The sequence below is a fragment of the Drosophila obscura genome, unplaced genomic scaffold (genome assembly GCF_018151105.1).
Source record: "Drosophila obscura isolate BZ-5 IFL unplaced genomic scaffold, ASM1815110v1 contig_179, whole genome shotgun sequence".
NCBI classification, from domain to species: Eukaryota; Metazoa; Arthropoda; class Insecta; order Diptera; family Drosophilidae; genus Drosophila; species Drosophila obscura.
Window position 1 is genome coordinate 3,678,023 of NW_024542766.1, and position 17,765 is coordinate 3,695,787.

The 17,765-nt window shown below is 40.7% G+C and overlaps 1 protein-coding gene across 1 annotated transcript in view; it reads left to right on the top strand.

Annotated features, from left to right (window-relative positions):
* The first annotated feature begins 2,780 nt into the window (after positions 1-2,780).
* The window catches only part of LOC111074210 (neural cell adhesion molecule 1), an 85,198-nt gene continuing 70,213 nt past the window's right edge, over positions 2,781-17,765 (top strand). Inside the window, 2 exon segments of the mRNA XM_041592333.1 lie at positions 2,781-2,977; positions 14,768-15,269. Coding sequence (XP_041448267.1) covers positions 15,038-15,269 — 232 coding nt within the window. The 5' untranslated portion in view covers positions 2,781-2,977; positions 14,768-15,037.

Below are 17,765 nucleotides of genomic sequence, written 5' to 3' on the forward strand. Positions count from 1 at the left end.
TTAATTAATTAATTAATGAATATTAGTTGTATGGAATTTAATCCCTGCACTGGGTACGGTAAAAATTTGTTCCACCTTTTGTTGGATTTTGAGTAGTATTTCGGAAGTATCAGCCATACGCTGCTAGTATTATTTCGTGCCTCTCACGCATCTATTCCTAATTCCCTTGCAGCGCTCTCCTTCGCTCTCTCTCTCTCTCTCTGTCTGTCTGTCTCTCTGAGGACAAGCACTTTTGCCTTTTGCTTAATACAAATGAAAATGGATGAGCTACTAAATGTTGTCACTGTCTGTTCCTGTTGTTGTTCCTGTTGTTGTTGTTGTTGCAGTCGTTGCTTCTGTTTGTTGCAGTTGTTGGATTCGAATGTTGCATTGCATTGCATTGACTGCATAAAATGGAATGAAAATGTTGCAACAAGCTGAACAACAAAGTTTACCGCTTCCCCACTCCCACTCTTTCCCACTCCCACTCTTCCCCACTCCCACTCTTCCCACTTCCGCCTCCTGGTTACACAGCAAAGTTCCACTTCTAACGGTGTCTCAGCGTCTCTCTCTCACTCTCTCCATCTGATTATTCGTCTCTTTTCTGCTTGCAAAGGAATGCAATGCACTTTGTTTCTATGAAACTCTGTGTGCTCCACTGTTCCACTTGCCTTCAGCGCTTTTCCCGGTGCGTTCTTTGAGTCTCACTCCCGATGTCTATCCCTTTTCCACTATCCCCCCCTCATCAGCCCTCTCTCACGTTGTTCATGTGTTTTTGTCTTTGTTTTTATACCATTTATTTATTTAAGTCAATTTTGTTGAGTGTGTTTGAGCATTTTGTTGCAATTCGTTTTCGGGTTTCATTTTGTCATTTACTCCCCTCTGGTCTCATCCCCCACCCCGCTATTGCTCTCTTCCACACTATTGCTCTCTACCCTCCTATTCATCTCTCTTCTTTCCCTTCTTCCACCCATTTTTGTCATTTTTTAGCGTCTTGTTAGAGTTTGAGGGGAAGCTGATGACAATTTTTACTTTGAGTGATTGCAGTGGCAATTGCAGTGTGGGTAAGAGGGGAAAGTGTCACAGCTGAAGGGGGGGAAAGAATGCACTAGGTAGGAGGAGCAAGATCCTTAGATTTAGATTTGAATATTAATTAGCTGAGAATCCATTGATGCAGCATCAACCACACCACGGATGTTTGTTTCTAAGCCATTAAAAGATTTAGAACAAGGTAAAGAAATAGAAATCTCGCCCCAGATATTGCTGCCCCAGAGGCCTCTCTGAAATTTGGGCGGAATAAACCGTTGCCAAAAAATTACAAAATACATTTATGCTACATGACATTTTACATTGTGGTTCGCGTCTCCACTTAGCCAAGACACGAAATTTATACCTACGTACGCGTAGGTACGTACGCGTCCCACGTACTCTTATACAGCTGCGTCTCTCTTTGATTGTGTCTATACTACTCTTAATGTTTTTTATTCAGCTGCTTCGTCCTTTTAGCTACATTTACTGTTTGCTTGTGGCACTCTTTCACTGACAAAGTCCGCAATCCGCAATCGGCAAAAAATGAAAATAAGAGTTAAGTAAGATCAACAGTGGCAAAGTGTATTTATAGTAGGTACATACATATGTACATACATATGTATATTATTAATATATTATTAATAAATATTATTAATAAAAAGAAGGCGAATACCCTATCGCAAATTCAAAAAAAAATTACAATTACAATTGATTACAAATGTACTCTCTTTTTTTTACCTGTTGCTTGCTTTGATCGTGACCTTACACAATGTCTGCTACCCCACATCTAAAGCTCTCTTGAGCAGCAACTGCATTATAGAAATTTATAAAGAGTGACTTTGCTGCACATTTTCTCTTCCATTCCATTCAACTTCACATTGCCAACGATCAGCAAACAATTAAACAAACGTTATCTCTTTATTTCCTCCGACAGCTTCAATTGAAGAGAGAGAGAAAGAGAGAGCAAAGGACTGCTTGCTTTACTGCTCTGCCACTCTTTATTCAGCACGCAGTTGCTTCGCCAGTCAAAAGCAGTCCATTCGGCCTTGCCTTGCACTTCTTACATTTCGTTTGGAGCTTCGTGTAAGCGCGCGCGCCTACTTCGTGCGTGGGTGTTTGCCGTGTTGGGGCTGGCTCGTGTGGCTCCACTTCGGCCTGCCGCTGCCTCGTCGTTTTAGTTGAAGCTTAGTCGTCGCAGTGTTTAGTACGTATGCAAAAATGCTGTCGCCTCGCAGGGCCGCCAGCTAACGTGAATCGCGCGTGAATCTTGTCGTCGTTCGTTTCGTTCGGTTCCGTTCTGTTCTGTTCTTTGCGTGCACACAGGCTCCGGCAGCAGCACGTTGTCCTGTCGTTGTTTCGCTAACATTTTGGGTCGTCCTGGCAGTCGTGTGTTCGGGTGCGCTAAACGCAATCTAAACATAACTTATTGAGTGTATTATTGTATTAGAATATCTCGAACTGTACAAATTAACGCGTGACTACAGCCAAACAAAAAAAAAAAACAAAAGCAAAAGCAGTCAGGCAGTCAGGCAGGAAGGCGTTGAACGAAGAAGGCAAATGCTGTTTGCGTGTTTTTATTTTACCGCAAGAACAAAATTCTCAAGTAAAGTGAGAGCAGCACTTACACTTACTCGCACTCCCTCGTACTCTCACTCACTCACTCTCTCTCTCACTCACGCTCCTTTAAGCGGGCTTTAATTGCTCTGCTCTCGTTTTTTGGCATACATTAAAGCAGTGGCAAAACCAACAACAGCAAACAACAACAACAACAACAACAGTGTGACGCGTTCGTGTTTGTGTGTGTGTGTTTGGTTGGTTGTTGTGTGTGTGGTGTGTGTTTGCTTTTGATGGTCACGTGGTCAGCCAGCAAGTTGGCCTGCCAACTTGTGCGTGGAGACAAACAACAATCGCATGTGGCAGCAAGCAGTGGCAGTCCCACCATAAAGGATTATCATAGCGCAGAAAATAGGTAAGAGTTACGTTACCATCTATAACTTTAAGAGCTCACTCTCCAGAGAGAGTCTCTCCTCTCCCTCTCTCTGTCTGCCCTTTGGGGCTAGAGCTGTAAAATTTGCGGTTTTAAGCGCCAGTTTTTCGCCAACAACTTGTATTCCCACTGTACTGGCGGGGCGCACTCCACTCTACTTCTTGTGCTGCCTGCTGCCACCCGCACTTTGTGTTTTTTTTTTTTGCCCGGAACCCCCTGTCGATTGCCGTAACTTAAAATGCGCCACTGACTGCCGGGAAAAGTTGCCAAAAACTTTTGCCTAAAGTTTATTTACTTGTTTTTTTTTCTCGCTACCGTTGCTTTCTCACTCTATCTCGCTGTGTGCGGGTGCTTTTGTGCCTTCAAGTGTGTGTGTGTGAGACAGAGATCGCTTTAGCAGGAGACAACGAGCGAGCGTGGGAAATAGACAGATAAGTGGGATAAAAGCAGCGTTATCTTTCGCAGGGAACTGCTCTCTTCTGTGCCCTTTTCTTTTCTTTTTTTTTTAATGGAATATATAAAAGTGCACAATTTATGTCTTTAGGTTAGAGAGGAAATTTCTTTTTGGGTTTTTTTAAGACGAATTTCCTTTCCTCTCTGATGTTAATATTAAAGACAAATGCTATTTTATGGGTAAATTGCTTTGATTTATTTGGGAAATTCGTATACTTGTGGGAAATCCTCTTGGAAAATAAGTAAATAAGACTCTACGAATAGCGTCACATCAGAACCCATTAGTTATGCCAGTAAGGACACTTGTTTTTCCAACAAACACCCCACTTATCAGCCAGCCATTCACCTGCTGCTGCTGCCAGACCCTTGATTTCCTTTCCTTCCTTCCTTTGCTCCTTCCGACTTCCTTCCGACTGCCGACTGTTTATTAAATTTCATTAGAGGGAAAACTGAAGGAAAAGTGAGGGAAAAATGAGGGAAAACTGAAGGAAAAGTGTAGGAAAAGTGAAGGAAAAGTGCCAAGTGGTTCTTCAAGGAGTGCAAACTCCTTTTTCAAGGAGCAACTTTATTTGCCATCGTCTAGTTTTTGAGTGAAAATAAATAAATTAGTTGAATAAATAGAAAATTCAAAGAAAAGCAACGGGCTGAACGGAAAACGGAAAACTTTCCATATCTATAAATGTCTAGTGAAATCACGAAAATGTGCACTCTCTATCATTTTTTTGACAATTAGAATATGCAAATAGCCCCCCTACAAAAATCCTTTTCCCAAATGAAGGACACGCACAACCCCAAATAAATATTCAGGATACAGATAAAAATAGAGATACAAAGATACGAATTCCCGTTGGCTGCATATTTGATATGTACCCACAACAATTTTTTGACAATTTGTTCCCCCCTTCCAAAAGCTTAATGGCTAATAGACCTTGAGAGAGGGTTGAAGGGGGCAGCAGGGATGGCAGTCCATGATGTCAGAAGCAATTGTCTGTGGGGGTAACAATTTAGAGGCGAAAAGACAATTATTACACACGGGGAAAAAGAGGGACTGTCATGAATGTGGATTCAGGGGTTGGGATTATTTTATAGCCTCTGACGATCTTTGCCTATGAAAATATTTTATAAGCAAAGGCAGAATGAATTTCGTATATATTCGCATCTTGTATATCAACAACTGGCAATCCTAGGAAACTTTGTTTATCGTATAACCGATCTACCATTTATCTTTCCACTTCAGATCAATTTTCAATATATTCCTGTATTAGGAATAAATTGTCTAAAATTCCCATCGTAAATGCGAAAAATTATTTATTACTGTTCAGAGTTTTCAGAGTGCTTTTTACCATTTAATGTACCTCCATTTTCTTCAAGTGTAACCAACGCACAAATTGAGAGATACATTTGGTTTTAGGTATTAAAATTCTCAGTTCCCAAAGGGATTGCATACCGCAGTTCCAACAGCCATGGCCCCCATGGTTTTCGGTTTTAGTTGACAAAAAAGATACTTTATATATGAGGATATGTGGCTTATCAGGAGGCACTTATATCCCCCCTGTGTATTAGTGAGTGTGCATGTGTGGCTGTGTACTTCAAAAAGGCATTAAGCCAAAAGGTATAAACAAAAGTTACGCATATACCCCTTAGTGCCTTAACCGTTGACGGGTTAATGTGATTTTAATGTACTTTTTACCCCCTCATCCCTGCCGCTCTAACCCCTGCCACCATGCCACCCTGCCTTATACCGTAAACCCACCCACCCGTCCTACTGTTCAGAGTGTGCCTCTCTTCGAGTGGGTTAAAGTTTTATACAATGCCATTTCGCTCTTCTTTTTTAATGTTTTTCTGTTTTTGCATTAAGAAAAGTTTTTCCCTTTTGCAAGTGTTTTTTTTTTTTTATATTTATGCAAATTGAAAAGTAAATGTTTTTCTTTTATTTTACTTTAATTTAGATTAAAATGCAATTTAACAATTACGCAAAAAACTTTAATGCATTTTTGTGAAGGGAATTAACGAATCAAATTATGACAAAAAACGATTAAAGAAATGTGCAATATATTTCCATATGTTGGGAGGGATGTTTTTAGTTATGGTTTTGTTTTTTAAATGTAAGTATATTTTTCATATGAAAAATGTTTTTTTTGTATTATTTTCATTGGCCTTTAGGAGCATTGTGAATATTCTTTTTTGATTTGTACAATAATAATAGTAGTGAGTGCCTCTGGGAGTAATAACAATAACAATAAAAGTCAAAGTTCTGTTAAAAATATCGATGGAAATTTGTAGAATTCTGGGCTGGGAGAACAGGGTATGGAAGAACTTTTTTGGTGTGATTTACGAAGCAGTGCAGAGTCTCGTAGGCTTCCTAAAAAATTGGATTGACTTGCCAACTTAATAATAATAGTTTTATTTAAATATTTGTTGGACATTTAAACTACTATCCCAAAAAAGGCCCACAAAATTTTGAAATCCATCAAAATATCTCTCCAAAATAAGCACCAAATTATATCGTATTTTAGAATTTTATTATTCCGCTGGATAAATGTATTCCAATCCACTCAAATCGAGCAGTAAGAAAATAACTTCTGGCAGAGACAGAGAGAGAGAGACACTTGACTATCCAATTACTTTCCGCTGGGACGTCAATTGCATTTAATTTTCTCAGAATATAAACCCAATCCCTTTCTTGGGAAACACTTAAACTCCTCTTTGGAACCCCCCCAAGCCCCTCCCACAAGCCACACTCTAATTCACACAAAAACCTCAAACAAAAGGTGAAAATTGTTTTGGAATCATCTGCCAGTCGTTGCCAAAGAAAAACCTCCATCAGAGTGGCAGACATCTGTTTGGGAGGTGGTTCCCTTCTTACCTTCCTTGCTTCCTTCCTTTAGTGCGTTTTCGTGCCTTGTCAGGTTTTTTTGGCGTTTTGTTTTTGCTGTGTTGCTGTTAATATATAATATACTTTTTTATGCCATTTCATTCTGTTATTGTTCAGATCGATTACCGTTACAAGTGCCAGATACTTGAGCGTGAGAAACAGCGAGAGGGCTGAGAGAGAGAGAGAGGGGGAAAAAACGCACGTGTCTACAAGTCGCCTTTTATTCCAGTTTCTGTTGCTGTTTGCTGCTTGGCTGTTTGGCTGTTTCTGGGATGGCTGTCATTAGGAAGATTGATTTCAAAAGCGTGGAATGCCACATTTTTGTGTGCCTGCCCCATTGTTATGTGTGGTTTGGTGTGTGGGGCAAGAACCGCATACACGCAATCCTCAAACTCAAACGCAAAATCAACCTTCAACAGCTGCAGGACCCTCATGGTTGTGGCTTTTGTTTGAGTTGTGTTTTGTATTCTGGTTTTTTTTTTTTGTTTTTCTGTCATTTTGGATTATATTTTAATGATATGTTGCGGACTTTGGCTGGATATTTTTACGGTACCTTATTCAGAACTTGGAAATATTAAATGTTGCGCCAGTTGCTAAGTAAACTCATTTCCAGATTTTTTTAAGCTAATTTTTAGGCTTGGAAATTACTTGAAGGTAACAAGTTAGCTTGCTTTTTTTATTGTGCGAAGAATTTCCCAAGTCTCCTGGCTTGGTAATCTAATCCAAGAGGTTTTCTGAAATCGATTTCCAGCTGAATTCGATTTAATTAGAACTGGCATCAGTTTCATTTATTTTTAAGTATATTGATTTTAATAAATCTTTTAATTCTTTAATATTTTTACATTCTAGTCTTATTTATTCTCTTTAAAGGGAACACAAAACCGAACTTGCTTTTCATTTATTTCAACACATATTTTGCTTTAGCGTAAGATTTTATTTGGCATATTTTTATATAGTTAAAAAATTATTGAAATAAAAATACAATAATAATATTTTTATTTATTTATTTAACGCTTAGAGAACTATGATCAAAAACCTATACAAAAAAATATAACTCATACTCATATGTGCCAAAATGTTGTGTGTGTGTAGTTCTCGGCTCAGAGGTTAAAAGGTGGGGAAATGTATCGCTTTTCCTTGCTGCTGACTGGCCACCAAAGAGTCCTTCGCTCTTGCTCCTTAGTCCTTTACGGCTGCTGCTGCTGCTGCTGCTACTGCTTTCACTGCCTCTGCTCTTTGCATTTATATTGTATATTCAATGATGAGTATGTTATTTTACCGAAATGAAACATTATTTTGCGCAATATTTTCGCCTTTTACGATGCCAATCGTACCGCCCCTCCCAACAGCAGCCCCCCAGCAGGAATATCTTTTAGAGATATATGGCATGGGGAAGGCTATCGAGTGGAAGGTGGAGCAGCAGAGCCAGGAGCCAGAGGTCTACTGATGCACTGCGCAAAAACTCTATATACCTAATGGCTATAAGCTACGGAATGTAGATCCTCATGGAGTCAATTTCCATTTGTTTATTCTCCTTTCAAGTCCTGGGAACTGGCCCCTGCTTTTCTCTCAGTGCATGGCTCATGCCTACATTTGTGCCCTGCCCCGCGCTCCTTCGCTTCGCGTCTCTCTCTCTGTCGTCTCCTACTTTTGGCTTATCTGCAAGTTTGATGGATTTTTATCCCTTTTGGCCGCCTTTTTTTCCCGAGATGTGTGTGTGTGTGTGTGGGCCTGCCTTACTTTTATTATTTCTTACCTTCCTTACCCCCTTACCATTCTACGGGCTTCTCATCTCTTTTAAGGGGATTTTCCCTGCTGAATTTTGTTTCCTGTTTCGGGTGTTGCCTTTTCCGATGGGGGTTTTCTGGTGCAGTTTTATTATGCCACCACCACCATAAGAAACACACAGACACAAGCAATACACACACACACACACACGCATTTTTATTTATTGTGTGTATGTTTTCCTTTTGGTTGGTCCTCCACTTGGCATTTATTTCGTTTATATTCGTTACTTGTATCCCTACCACTCGCACTCACACTCCCACTCTCTCTTTTTTCTTTTCGGGAGAGTCTCTTCCTTTGTCTGTCTCTGTTGCGCTCTCTCTTTATCTTTGTTCTTCTATGGCTACCCTTTCAAGAGAGTATTATGCGTTGATCAGATGTTTGGCCATGCAGAGAAATCGAATGGCAAAGAATTTTGCCTATATGGATAGGGAACCAATCAAATCCAATCCAAATACATACCCTTGTGGGGACTACCAGAATTGTGCGATCTATCAAAGAATGAACCAAAGAAAAACCACAAAAAAATACCTATGGATCATCTGCTAGGGTATCGAAAGTTTCTGTTTGCGAATATCTACATATTTTGTGTTTCCTGTTTTTATATCCTGTTTTCTTTTTTTTTTTTTGGTGGCGTTCGTCGGCGAATTTATAAATATAAATGAGTTTTGCTCGATGAAGGTTAAATTGAAATTTACTTCGGTTTTCCCTTTACCACAAGAGAATGGGAATGGGTGGCAAAAAGAGGTGGGGAGAGAGAGAGAGGTGTCTTGTCTCGAGTCTCATTCCAGGAAGATAGCCAGAAATAAGTTGTTTAGCTGATGATTTGTGGGGCAGGTGGAAGCGGGCAGGAGGCTTTCTTTCGTCTGATGGAAAACCTTCTACTGAAAAGTTGCTACCGACCTCTGCATTTCCGTTTTTCCCCACACGCAGCACCCAACCCTCCCCACCACACTCTTTATTCTTTATTACTCTTCCCCATATCCACTCTCTTTTTCTCTTCTTTTCTTTGGGTGTGTGTGTTTTTCACCATTTTAATTTTGATAAGCAAAAAGCCGCCGCCGCATATTCGTATCTCTCGTCTCCTTTTTGGTGTTATTTTTTTTTTTTTTTTTGGTGTGAAAACTTTATTTGTCTGGTGCTTCCTTTTGTTTGGTTTTATCATTTGTCAAAAGAAGAAGAAAAAAAAACCACGAGAAGAACAGGAAAAGAAAACTTGCTCAAAAATTGAATATTTGCATAAGTTTATTGAAACAGTGGTAGCCGAGGAGGACGGAGTGGGCAGGAGCAGCAACAATATTTGACAAAGGGAAAAGTCCTGTTCCTGGAGATCTGCGGCATCTGTTTGATTTGTTTGCTGAAGGGTTTCCCTAACTGCTGCTGCCTTTTATTCTCTGGCTGGCTGGTGGATTCTTGATTTGTTGCCTCTTTTGTGCGTCATATTTGTGTGTGAGTCTTACCTTTTGTGGGTGCTGAAAAGTTAAGCAAATTAAATTAGAAAGTATTTCTCAAGGAAATTAAATTAGAAAAGTATTTTTTCTTGTAAATTAAACTCAGCTTCTATGTGGTGTGGGTGGGGATGTGTGGAATTTTCGTAGATTTCTTTGGGTGTTTCAATAAATGTAAATGTTTAATTTTTAGGAGTGGAACATTTGAATATAATTTTTTTTCCAATTGAAAATATTTGCATCTGTACGCTTTTAATTGAATATTCAAAACATTGATTCGGTGGAATTTTATATCCATAAATAGTTTATATTCCCATAATTTATATTGTTTTTTATTTTGTGGGTGTTTTTGTTTTGTTGGAATTCTAATTACCAAAAGTTTAATAAATTTGACATCGCGTTTGGTTCATTTTAAGTGAAAATCAATAGGAAATATTTATGCCACCGCCTCTGCTGCTGGTGACATAAGCGATAAGCATTGGCCACCGTTTTGCCTGGTGGCCATAATCCATGAGCATTAGAGGCCAGTCTATAATATTTGGAGGGCCAATCATTCGGGGGGAACATTCGTGGCAAGAACCTGCCATCAAAGTTAATCATCGAAAACAATTTCTTAACCGCAAAGTGCATATAAGCAATAAATATAAATGTATACGAGCACGAGTACGAGCATCCATGAGATACAAAATACTCGCCAGATATTCGCGCTCTGAGTGTCGCAGTGTCGCTGTGTCGCAGATACATAAATTGTTGGGCATAAAGCCCAGCGGCTTAAGTGTTGGCCCATATGTCAAACCGTGAGAGAAGTTTTTCCCTCTGTTGTTTACGCGTATATCGAAAAACATAAATCTCAACGACACTAAAAATCAGATATCCAAGTGGAAAGAGGAGAGGGAGAGCGAGGGCATGTACATATATTGGGGATTGTTTGCGCCACCATTAATGTCATATTATGAACAGTAATTTTGCTTAAATTTTCTGGCATATTAAACCAAGGGAAAAGCGCTCTGGTGGTGCATGTTCCGAATGATTGCTTCAATAGCCACAGAAAGAAACAAGAAAATAACAAACAGAAGGAAAAACCAGACGGAAAAATTCCGTGGAAAAGAGGGAAGTGCCAGAGGAAGTAAATGAAGAAGTGAATGAATGAATGACTGAGCGAGTGAATGACGTACCAGACTGCATGATGGACTAACTAGCCGCTCGGACTAAGAGATTTTTCTGTTGCCTCTTTGCCTTTTTTTTTTTTTTTTTTTTTTTGCACATGATAAAAATTTATTTAGACCAAATAGAAAAGAATGAGACTTGGGGGAACAATAAACCAACACGGAAACAACAACCACCACCAGTTCGAGAGTTCCCCGCCCCCCTCAGACACAGGACACAAAGAGTGGGCACCGAAGGGGGGGCAACAGCAAGCAAGACCAAGCGGTGGGGGCAATTGAGGGTCAGGAAACGGCTAGGCAGCCATTGACAGCAGGGGCAGGCCCCAGCAGTTGTTGCAGCAGGAATGCCACAACTATTGTCTAGATTGCTTGTGTGTATGTAGGGGGGGGGGTTAGGGGTGTTTTGTTGCAGAGTGGAACCTTGCCCCAGGCACTTTACTCTTTCAGTACCACTACAGTCCTTCCTCTGTCCCTTCTTCCACTGTCTGTCTGTCAGTCAGTGAGGCAGTCACTGAAAACAGCAACGGAGAGAGCGACAGCGACAGGCCACTGACGAGCCACTGCATGCAATAAAATGTGTCTATCAAATGTTTCGTTTCATTTCTGCTTCCAAGTCCAGTGTTACGTGTATTTTGTTTGCTCTCTAATTTTGTTAGGGGTATGATAGCTATGGCAAAAAGGGATAGCTTCAGATTCAAAGCTACCAAACAAGTTTCTGAGTATCCCCAAGGCTATATATCCAGTTCATTCGTATGGCTTAGAATGGTGATTTGATTCTTAATTGCTTCTAAAGTGTGTCCCAAAGTGAAATCCATTTGAATACAATATTTCTGAAGATCATGGAATGTTCTCAATATCAGATTTAGATCACTTTCTTTAACTTCTATTATTCTTTGCAAGAGAGAGAGCATTATTTATTCGTTTTTGCTGCTGTTCGTTTAGTTATATTTTTGCTCTCAATGATGTTTTGTTTTATTTCATTTTACTTTGGTTTTCCAGCAGCACCAGCACCAGCACCCCCCCCCCACACACACATTGTCCATCTATTCCAGCCCCCCCCCTCTCTTTGGCATAGCGCTCTTCCTCCCCGCCCCCCCCTCGATGTTTGTCTATTGGTCGGTTGATTCTGTTGCTCCTCGGCCTGGCCGACGTTTCCGTTTCCGCTCACTGTACGCCATGTTGATTTTGCCTTTTGCCTCTTTTGTTATTTGTTTTTCGGTTCGTGTAGGTTGTAGTAGCATTAGTGTGTGTGTGTGTGTGTGTGCATCTATCTTCTGTGCATGTGTGTGGGTTAATGTGCGCACTCGACTGTGCGCAAATTGCTCAAGTGTACTCGTAGTTCAAACTAAGGCCCTTCCACTAAAAATTATACTATATTTTCCCACTGACCCCTCCCCTCTTTCTCTCACACTCTGCACTTTTAGTATATTTATCGTAGCTCTCCTCCCTCTATATTTTATTTTTTTTGGAATAAAAACAAATTTTGTAATAATTGCCCAGTCGCGTCATTAGTTTTATCATCGCTTAAGGGATGGGGATGCGGTTGCTGGATAGGGGCTGCTGGGCTGTTCTTTTATCATCATCATTATTATTATTATTATTGCTTCTCACATTGTCACCTTTTCTGCCGCTGCAACCCCCCTCCCCGCCACTCTCTTGCTTATCTTTTGGCCATATTTTTTGGTCGCTTATTGCCACTGTCCTGTCCTACATTCTTATCATTATTAAGGACCTGGGGATGGCTTGGGATGGTCTCCTCTTCTCAAGGTCCCCCATTCCCACTGACAAAAATTTTGACGACACTCGACGGACACGTTGACAAAATGACAATGGGACATGGAGAGGATAAGGACGAAGAAGGATGTGGAGCTGGAGGAAACAGAGCAAAACGTAGGAAGATGCGGGATAGAGAAGGAGGAGGAGGAGTAGTGGAAAACAAAAAGTTGAATAAAAACGCCGCCTATTGATTTGCCTTTTTCGCCTATTCTCCACACCTCCACCCCCCCCAAAAAATGCCAGGGTTGCCATCTGTCTCTTTGTATCTTGTATCTTTGTATCTCTCGCGCGCGCTTGGTCCCACCTTTTGTGTCCCGTTTATTGGCGGCTACCTTTTCCTTTTTCCTACCTTTTGTCAGCTCATATCTTCTTGCTGTTTTCCCACCTTTAAGTTTTCTCCATTTTCATTTCCTTTTTCTTTTTCTCTCTTGGTTTTTTTTTTTTATATATTTGCAAATCATTATTATTTCTATAGAAAAAGATACATGAGATGTGTTGTATTTTGTTGTCTTCTGTTGGTGTTTTGTATTTTTGTGGATGTCAATTTTCTTTACCTTTATTTTTATACGAAAGCTATTTTGTTTTATTTTTTCTGCTGGAAAACGCAAGCGATATTTCCCCTCCGTTCTTTTGTGGCAGTGGAATATTGCTTATGGGCGAATTTTTATCGATGGCAGGCAATCAAAGGGATGCGTTTTTTTTGGGGGGCGATGGGTTAAGGGAAGGACAGGTAGGGCCTGTGCGATGAACGGAAATTGTAAATCTTCTTTGTTTTGTTGTTGCTTGTTTCTTTATCTTTTTGGCATGCAAAAGCGCAAAAAGGAAATGGCTGGAAATTTGTACGAATTTTGTTGATTATAAAAAAGAAATATTTACTAAAGAATGAAATATCATTAATAAAGAAGACAAACAGGGAATAATATTTATCTATTGATTTTAGAAAGTGACACAATATTTATGGAATATTTAATTATAAATGGGATTTTATAAAAAAAGAAACTTTTGTCACATTATTTAAAAAAATTTTTGTTTCTTAATTAACAAACATTAAATTTCATTAAATAAATGATCGGAAAGGAAAAAAAATGAATCAAAGTGCAAAGCAAACATCCAGAAAACCAAACAGGAATAAACATGCACAGAAATCCCGCAAGGAATGGCAGTACCTGCCCTGCAGTCACAAGCTCTTGCTATCTTGCTATCTCATTCTGCCCTTAAGAGCTTAAGCACGAGTCGCTCTTTTGGGAATTGAGCGCCTTTTGACTCACGGTTTCGTTGCGCTTCTCTCGCGCCTACTACTCTGGCTGCGTACTCTGCGTACCTCTGCGTACTCTGTACGCAAGCAAAGATCAAGCGATAGCGTGGCGAGGCGAGTCCAGAGAGAGTAACTCTGATCTCTCGCTTTACGCACGCACAATGCACGCACTCACTACGCTCGCATGATGTCAACTTTTAAGCGTTTGCTTAAACGCTGCAGAGTGTTTTGCATTTGCTTCTTGCACGCAGTTTGGGATCAGCCTTGGTAGCCGCCTACGTCCAATGAAATTAAGCGTGTACGTCGAGATTTCTACGCTGGTGCTTTGTTTCGAAAGGTCAAATATCAAAAATCCAATTATAAGGACAACTTAAATTCAATTTAATATTCTTCCAGCAGAACTCGTATCCATGCACATGGTTCTTCCACAAGTTCTCACCTCCAATAATTATACCCTTTAAAGTCCAATGCCTAATGCCTAATGCTGTTCAATCACCTTGGAATACGCCGATTCCCCCCCGATTCATTGTGGCCCATTTTCCTACTTTTCCAAGCAAGGTGACAAAACTTGTGCTCTCATTTCTTTTTCTTTTCTTTTTGTTTGAAGAAACTTTTTCAAACAAAATTAAGTTGGGGGGGGCGCCCTCCAAACAGCCTGTGAAACCAAACAGCTGTGTGTTGGAGAGTGTATCTGTGCGCTGGGAGAGTGTATTTATGTGTGTGTGTGTGTGTGTGGTCTTAAGGGGGCGTGTCGCCTTACAACTCGATAATTGCGGCTTCAACTTGACTTTAACACAGAAAAAAGAAACTAAAAAGAAAACGAGAAAATCGAGAAAAAAGAAAATGAAAAAAAGCGCAAAAGAAAAAAGTTGTTGAACTTTTTAACTAGCCTCTGAAACTACAAAAAACTTTTCAATACTCAAACCCAATGGATTTTCCACACCCCACCCCCCCTACTGACTCCCAACCCCAACCCACTACTACATTTCTTTCTCTCTCTCTGTTTCGTTGCAGCTGCTGCCCGAAAAGAAAATCGAAAATGTGCTTCCATTAGAACGGTTGGGGAAAGCGCGAGGAAAAGTGCAGCGGCAAAATCTGCAAACCAAATCCAACTTAAGTTCACATCAAATTAAAATCAACAAGCGGCGGAACGGAGTGGAGCGGCCAAAACCCCCCGAAAGAAAAAGCAAAGAAAAATTATAGAAAAATCTAAGAAAAAGGAGCAGCAGAAGCAGTAGGAAAAGGAGCAGCAGCAGCAGCAGCAGCAAGGCAAAGCCGTGGAAAATGAAGTGCAATAAAAGTCAAATGGCCACGTTAACAATGTGGAAAATTTTTATGGCCCTGCTCTGTGGAATGGCACTGGCACTGCCGCTAATGCCAGTCACATTAGCGCGCCTGCATTCCACATCCGGCGGCGGCGGCGGTGGAGGAGGCGGTGGCATGTCCAGTGGTGTCCTGGGTCCTGGCTCTGGCGGAGGATCCAACAATGGCGGATCTACAGGCAAAGATGCACACGGTAAGTCCTTTTTACGCTTGTCCTTTTTTTGATTATTTTAAATGGCTGCTCTCTGGCGTCCAAAGTCCAATAAATAAATTTAAATATTTAACTAACTTGCATTCTGAATGCGAATGCGAAGAGAGTTTCCACTGCTGCCACTGGTGCCACACTGCCACTGCCACTCGCGGGCAGTGACTGCAGTCCAAGAGGTTGCCAAAAAAAAAAAATGAAAGAAGAAAAAAAAAACCTTAACACCTCGTTGCAACGTTCCAAGGCACGTTGTTGTCGTGGCACGTGTCCTGGCATTTATGATTTCATTCCCGCTTTCTGCTGTAAACCTCGAGGGCAGTGCTCTCCCTCCGCCCTGCTTCTGGGGCGTGGCGTGGCGTGGCGTCTGCCTGCCTGCTTGGCTGCTCCTCTAAACTGTTCCATTAGCACCAAAGCAAATGCTTGTGGAATTTTAAGAGCAGAACACAGGATAGGATTCAGGGTTTATAGCAGGAACAGGTTTAGGGCGGAACGGCGGAAGGAAAGTTGGGGTTTTTCGGCCAGAGCAACTCACGTAATCGTCCACTTTTGTTCAAGTGCAATGGCACCAACTCTAATCCTGATCCTAATCTTATTGCTTCTTGTTTGAGGTGATATTTTGATAGTTTTTATGATACGGAAAGAACTATAACGAATGCAGAGATATCTGATGCATGTTTGTGGATTAAACATATATTGTATTATATGCGAAATAATATGTTAAGGATTGCATAAAAGAAATATTGAAGTTGTAGGAAAAATAAATTTCTAGGAATTTTGGGTATTTTTATAGGAATTTTTTATTCTAAATGAAAATAAAGGAAGTGGCTCAATGCAACTGGGAATTTTCCTTAACTCTTAATAAAATATATTTTCCCCATGCAGAAAACGATAAACATTCAAAGCTTAAGTTAAAGCTTGTAAATTCCCATGTAGTGCAAAGGTTACTTTTCCATTGACTAAGTCTGCAAGTAATACTCTCTCCACTGGTGATAAAAACTCCTGAAAATTGACTGTCAAACTAGCAACTTAAACCAGAAACTGCAATAAATTTCAAAGACTTTCTACCCGACAAAACACTGAAAAAAATAAACCGAAAATCAATTTCAAACTAAACCCAACCAAAACCAAAACAAAAAAAAAAAAACCCACCAAAATTTAATGCTCGACTTGTTGTTGATGATGGATCCCCCGAAAGGGTTAATCTTTGCACCTTTTCTTTGGCCACGTTTTCCGTGGAAAAACTGGACGACAGCGCCGCTCTTCGCTGCTTGACTTTTGGGGGGTTTTTACAACATTTTGGGTCGTTGTGCGCGCGGCCTGAAGGAGAAGGTTTAGCTGTCGGTCAAATCGGTTTTTGCAACAGCCACAAAAGTTTGCAACTGCCACACAAATACACACACACACAGAGAGAGAGAGAAAAATGTGTGCGATGACTGTACCTTACAGTGGCTGCCACTTACGACCGCCTTACGTCCGCTGTCCTGTCCGCTGTCCTGTCCACTGTCCTGTCCCTGGAGTATTTTCTGGATAACTGCAGCAGCAGTCAACACGTTGACAAGTTTCTGTTTTTTGTTCAGTGGCAAAGAGAGACAGGTAGAATGCCACACACACACAGAAAGAGAAAAAGAGACAGAAGTAGTTTCGTCATCTGTCAGGTGTATTTCTATTTTTAGGCACCTGCTTAGTGGATGCAATGTATTAGAAAATGGAAGGGGTGGAAGGATTTTCTGCTGGCAGTAGAATTTTTGATGTGGATTTTCGGGGCAGCATTTTAAAGCGGGTAAACAGGGTTCACAGTGGGGCAGGGGAGAGAAGCGACTGCCAACTCCTTAAAGATTTATTATGGCCATGTTTTGGACTGCTGTTTTTGTTTTTATTTTTGCTGCTGTTGTTTTTGGCCAGTTTCCGTTTCGTGTGATAAAATGCTTGACACTTTTCTAAACGGCAAAACTTTTTGACTGCCAAAAGATTGGAACAAACACACACACACACACACACACACACTGCTATCTCTCTCTCTCTCTCCCTCTCTCTCTTTGCCCCTTTTGTCTGCAGTTTTTTTAATGCTCTTGTCCGCCGCTGCTCTTGGCCTAAGTTCCTTATCCCCCAACTTTACGCTTCCTCTTTTTGGCTGTGTCTTTTGCAGTTTGTTGACACTGTCTCTGGCTTAGAGAGAACGATGATAGAGAGAGAGAGAGAGTGGGAGAGAGCGAGCGAGCGACGCATAAAGTGGAAATGATTTACGCAGTTTCCACCTTGTATCTGTATGTGTGTGTGTGTGTGTGTGTGTGTGTGTGCGTTTACATCCTGTGGGCATAATAAATAGCCTCAGCTTTTCGGCTGGCAGTTTTGTCAAATAGCTCTTCGGGAGCTACCAAAACACCTGAGAGGCTCTTTTTTGGAGGAGCTTAAACCAAAAGGTTACCCAAACAGAATGGGAGCTTAGTAGGGGCAAAGAGATAGAGACAGAGAGAGAGAGAGAGA